This window comes from Colobus angolensis, unplaced genomic scaffold (genome assembly GCF_000951035.1).
Source record: "Colobus angolensis palliatus isolate OR3802 unplaced genomic scaffold, Cang.pa_1.0 Scaffold2048, whole genome shotgun sequence".
In the NCBI taxonomy this organism is placed as follows: Eukaryota; Metazoa; Chordata; class Mammalia; order Primates; family Cercopithecidae; genus Colobus; species Colobus angolensis.
The window spans coordinates 27269-32010 of record NW_012115209.1 but is presented as its reverse complement, the minus strand read 5'-3'; the positions used below and the strand labels follow the sequence as shown (position 1 = coordinate 32010).

The 4742-nt window shown below is 39.4% G+C and overlaps 1 protein-coding gene across 1 annotated transcript in view; it reads right to left on the bottom strand.

Moving 5' to 3' along the window:
• Positions 1-3068: 3068 nt before the first annotated feature.
• LOC105511807 (cytochrome P450 2C9-like) overlaps positions 3069-4742 on the bottom strand; it is a gene marked incomplete at its 5' end in the record, with an annotated part of 16138 nt that continues 14464 nt past the window's right edge. The window contains one exon of the mRNA XM_011941997.1: positions 3069-3359. Coding sequence (XP_011797387.1) covers positions 3178-3359 — 182 coding nt within the window. The remainder of the gene's footprint in view (positions 3360-4742) is intronic.

The following is a 4742-nucleotide window of genomic DNA, read 5'->3' as shown; positions in this document are numbered from 1 at the left end:
GACAACAGAAGCAAGTGTTTGGAGTGAAAGAAGGAAGAGTTCATGAGCCAAGGAATGCAGGCAGCCATTAGGAGCTAAAATAGGCAGGAAAACAGATTATTCACTACAGTCTCCAGAAGAAAACAGACTTAACAACTCCTTGATGTATCTCACCTAGGGTTGTTTGCCAACACCTCTACTAACACTACATTAATACATTTTCATTTCCCACTGAAGAAGGTTTAAAAGGTATAATGTGTAATTTCCATTTGGTTCTTCCCACTGATGTAATACTCATATCCACTTTCTCTTCTATTATCTCTCTGAATCATTTGCCTATGTTTCTATCACCTTAGAGGTTTTGCTGGCATGTTACTTATCAGGAAAATAGTAAGTTTTAATACAAGATGTGTGATATGAGCCCAATATTGTAAATAAACATTTAACCCTATATGTGTGTGTACATAAGTTATATATAATATATAAAATCAGTGAATACACATAAAGTACACATACATATATAGATGTATATGTACACCTGCACCCACATATTATCTTTAAAACATGTTCCAAAGTATAAGCAACTTCTTCTGGGAGATGAGCTGTGAGAAGCATAACGAGTTATGTTACTTCTTATTTCTTACATTTCAAGTAGAAGACAGGAAGAGTGATGAATATAATTTAACATAAGATACAAAGGACTCAAACTCATCCTTTTTTATGGCTGCATAGTATCCCATGGTGTATATGTGCCACATTTTCTTAATCCAGTCTGTCACTGATGGACATTTGGGTTGATTCCAAGTCTTTGCTATTGTGAATAGTGCTGCAATAAACATATGTGTGCATGTGTCTTTATAGCAGCATGATTTGTAATCCTTTGGGTATATACTCAGTAATGGGATGGCTGGGTCGTATGGTACTTCTAGTTCTAGATCCTTGAGGAATCGCCATACTGTTTTCCATAATGGTTGAACTAGTTTACAATCCCACCAACAGTGTAAAAGTGTTCCTATTTCTCCACATCCTCTCCAGCACCTGTTGTTTCCTGACTTTTTAATGATTGCCATTCTAACTGGTGTGAGATGGTATCTCATTGTGGTTTTGATTTGCATTTCTCTGATGGCCAGTGATCCTGAACATTTTTTCATGTGTCTTTTGGCTGTATGAATGTCTTCTTTTTAGAAATGTCTGTTCATATCCTTTGCCCACTTTTTGATGGGGTTGTTTGTTTTTTTCTTGTAAATTTGTTTGAGTTCTTTGTAGGTTGTGGATATTAGCCCTTTGTAGGGACATGGATGCAGCTGGAAACCATCATTCTCAGCAAACTATCGCAAGAACAGAAAACCAAACACCGCATGTTCTCTCTCATAGGTGGGAACTGAACAATGAGATCACCTGGACTCGGGAAGGGGAACATCACACACCGGGGCCTATCACGGCGAGGGGGGAGGGGGAAGGGATTGCATTAGGAGTTATACCTGTTGTAAATGACGAGTTGATGGGTGCAGCACACCAACATGGCACAAGTATACATATGTAACAGACCTGCACGTTATGCACATGTACCCTAGAACTTAAAGTTTAAAAAAAAAAAAAAAAATAAGATACTTAGTTGTCTATGCTTTGGAGATGACATGAGGCTAATTATATTAGGGCCATAGCATAAAATTATCATCCTACTTATGTTAAAAGTAAAATAATATAGGAGAAGTTGAGAAAGATAAAATCCTGATAATTCTTCTTAGAAATTTTGTACAGTCAAGCATAGTGGCTCATGCCTATAAAACCAGCACTTTGCAAGGCTAGGCTGAGTGGATCACTTGAGGTCAGGAGTTCAAGACTAGTCTGGCCAACATGGTAAAACCCTGTCTCTACTAAAAATACAAAAATTAGCCTGGTGTGGTGGTGGGCACCTGTAATCCAGCTACTTGGGAGGCTGAAGCAGGAAAATCACTTGAACCCTGAAGGTGGAGATTGCAGTGAGCCAAGATCACACCATTGCACTCCAGCCTGGGCAACAAAAGTGAGACACCATCTCAAACAAAAGAAAAAAGAAAAAAAAGAAAAAAGAAAAATAAATTTGTACATGTTTGAAGAGAGAAGCATGACAGAGCACATGAGCAGCAATATGAAAGCGTATTTTTTTTATGCTTCTTTACATTGTTCTAAGTTGGAAACATGAAGTAATAAAAGTAATCTGATTCTTTATTTAGAGATAAAGTAACAACACTTTAACATCAGACCAGGCACAGTAGCTCACACCTATAATCTCAGCACTTTGGGAGGCCGAGGCGGGCAGATCATGAGGTCAGGAGTTCGAGACCATCCTGGCTAACACGGTGAAAACCTGTCTGTACTAAAAATACAAAAAATTAGGCAGGTGCGGTGGCATGCACCTGTAATCCCAACTACTCAGAAGGCTGAGGCAGGAGAATCACTTGAACCTGGGAGGCGGAGGTTGCAGAGAGCTGAGATCGCACCACTGCACTCCAGCCTGGGTGATAGAGCAAGACTTTGTATCAAAAAAAAAAAAAAAAAAAAAAGGAACACCAATGTGGATATAAGAATTCTAACATTTAATATCCATTTCTCCCTTTGGCTAATCCTCTGAATATTTCCCTACAGTTTGGAACTGCTCCCGGACACAGTTTCTCACTTTCAAATCCAATCCTCAAGTAACTCTAACACTCAGCAAAATAGCTTCCCTACCCTCTTCCCCTTTGTCCTTTCTGTCCTCATCATTTTGAGAACCAGCATGGCCTCCTGGAACTCTGTTTTCTTTAATTACTCACCTACATTATGCATAAAAGAAGGAAGGTCTAATAAACTGACTCAGCAAATAATAATTTTTTTTTATTTAGAACATGCAAAGAAGAAATGCCTTGGAGTTATAATACACAAATCATCTTTCTCTATTTAACAATGATAACATATTAATAACTCAACATTAGATAAGTATCAGCATTATGTGACAGAATGCAACTATTAGAGAGTATGGAGAATAGTAGATATATTTGCACAGTGAAACATAGGAAACTCTCCTTAGTGGAAGCTGAATGTTCACTAGATCTTGAGGGAAAGGAAAATGTGAGATGACAGGCCAGAAACGTATCACAGATAGTGAAAGGTGGATAACGCCCCAGAGGAAAGAGAGCTGCAGGACAGCACAGCAGCAGCCAGACCATCTGCTCTTCTTTAGACAGGGATGAAGCACAGCTGGTACTTGGGCGGCACAGAGACAAGTCCATTGACAACTGGAGTGGTGTCAAGGTCCTTTAGGTCATCCAGAGATTTCAGATTAAAGTTCTGTAAAATGGAGGTCAGGAATAAAAACAGCTCCATGCGGGCCAGGGCTTCTCCCACACAAATCCGTTTTCCTGAAAATAGAAAACACAGAGATCTGTTACGCCTCATGTGTAACTGTGACAGTGACAAACACTATCTCTATAACTGGCACAAACAGAATAAGCAATAACTGTTCAGTGAATCACAGGAAGGATGAGGAGATAGATGAGTGGATGGGTGCATGCATGAATGAATGGATGGATGGGTGGATGGATAAATGGATAATTGGATGGATGGATAGGCAGCTGAAAAAATGAATGGACATACTTACTCTTCCCGTAATATCAAATCTTAACAGGCACCCTGTATTCAACAAATATTTATTGAGTACCAGCTACATGCCAAGCACTTTATTAAAATCTTTCTAAAGGCTTTAAATGTCTTCATCAATCTTTCTTTAGAGACATACGTTCCTTGTCAAGTGGGTTGAATTGAGAAAAACTTAGAGGAGGAGGCTAACATACTGTATTTCCCTTTGTATTTCTGGCTCAATACGCAGTCAAGATTTTTTTTCCCGTAGGTACTTCCAGGAGCACATGTCTAAACATGTCACGTTCTCACTTTAAAACTTTCAATGGCTTCCCTGTCTGTCCTATAGAATAAAGTCCCAATGGATTGACCTGGACCCTCATATTCTGTTTCCAGTCTGATGATTCATATCACTCCTTACACTCTTCACATCCCCTACTTTCAACTCTAGGCATAGCCACTCGTCATCAGCCTCTAGCACACTACGAGGTTTCAAGTTTTATATCACACTGCTCCTTTTGGCCAAGATGAACTTTTCTAATACTACAGTCAGGATATAGGTCAAATTTTGTCTCCTTTTATACCCGCTTTCTCATCTCCTTGAGCAAGAAAATGTTGCTTTCTCTGGATTTCCTCAACATTATATTTATGCTTCCATTGAAAAATGTGCTATGATCTGAATATGGCTTCTCTCAAGTTTGTATGTTGAAACATGATCCCCAATGCAACATTACTAAAGAGATGAGGCCTTGTAGGAAGTGAATAAGTCTGGAGGGCTCTCTCCTTGCTAAAATAATAACATCAAGATATGTAAGGGAGCCATTTCTCCCCTTTGGCCTTTTTTGCCCTTCTGCCATATAAGGATACAGGGGGGGCATTATCTATAAGGAACAGGCCCTCAACAGGCACTGAACTTGCTGACACCTCTATTTTGGAACTCCCAGCCTTCAGAGCTGTTAGAAATAAATTTCAATTATTTATCAATTACCTAGTCTTGGATATTTTGTTACGGCAGAAGAAACAGACAGCATGTGTCACCTAGAATAATAATCACTTCTTTCCTTCCTTCCTCTCACCCTCCTTTCCTTCCTTCCTTCCTTCCTTCCTTCCTTCCTTCCTTCCTTCCTTCCTTCCTTCCTTCCTTCCTTCTTTCCTTCCTTCCTTCC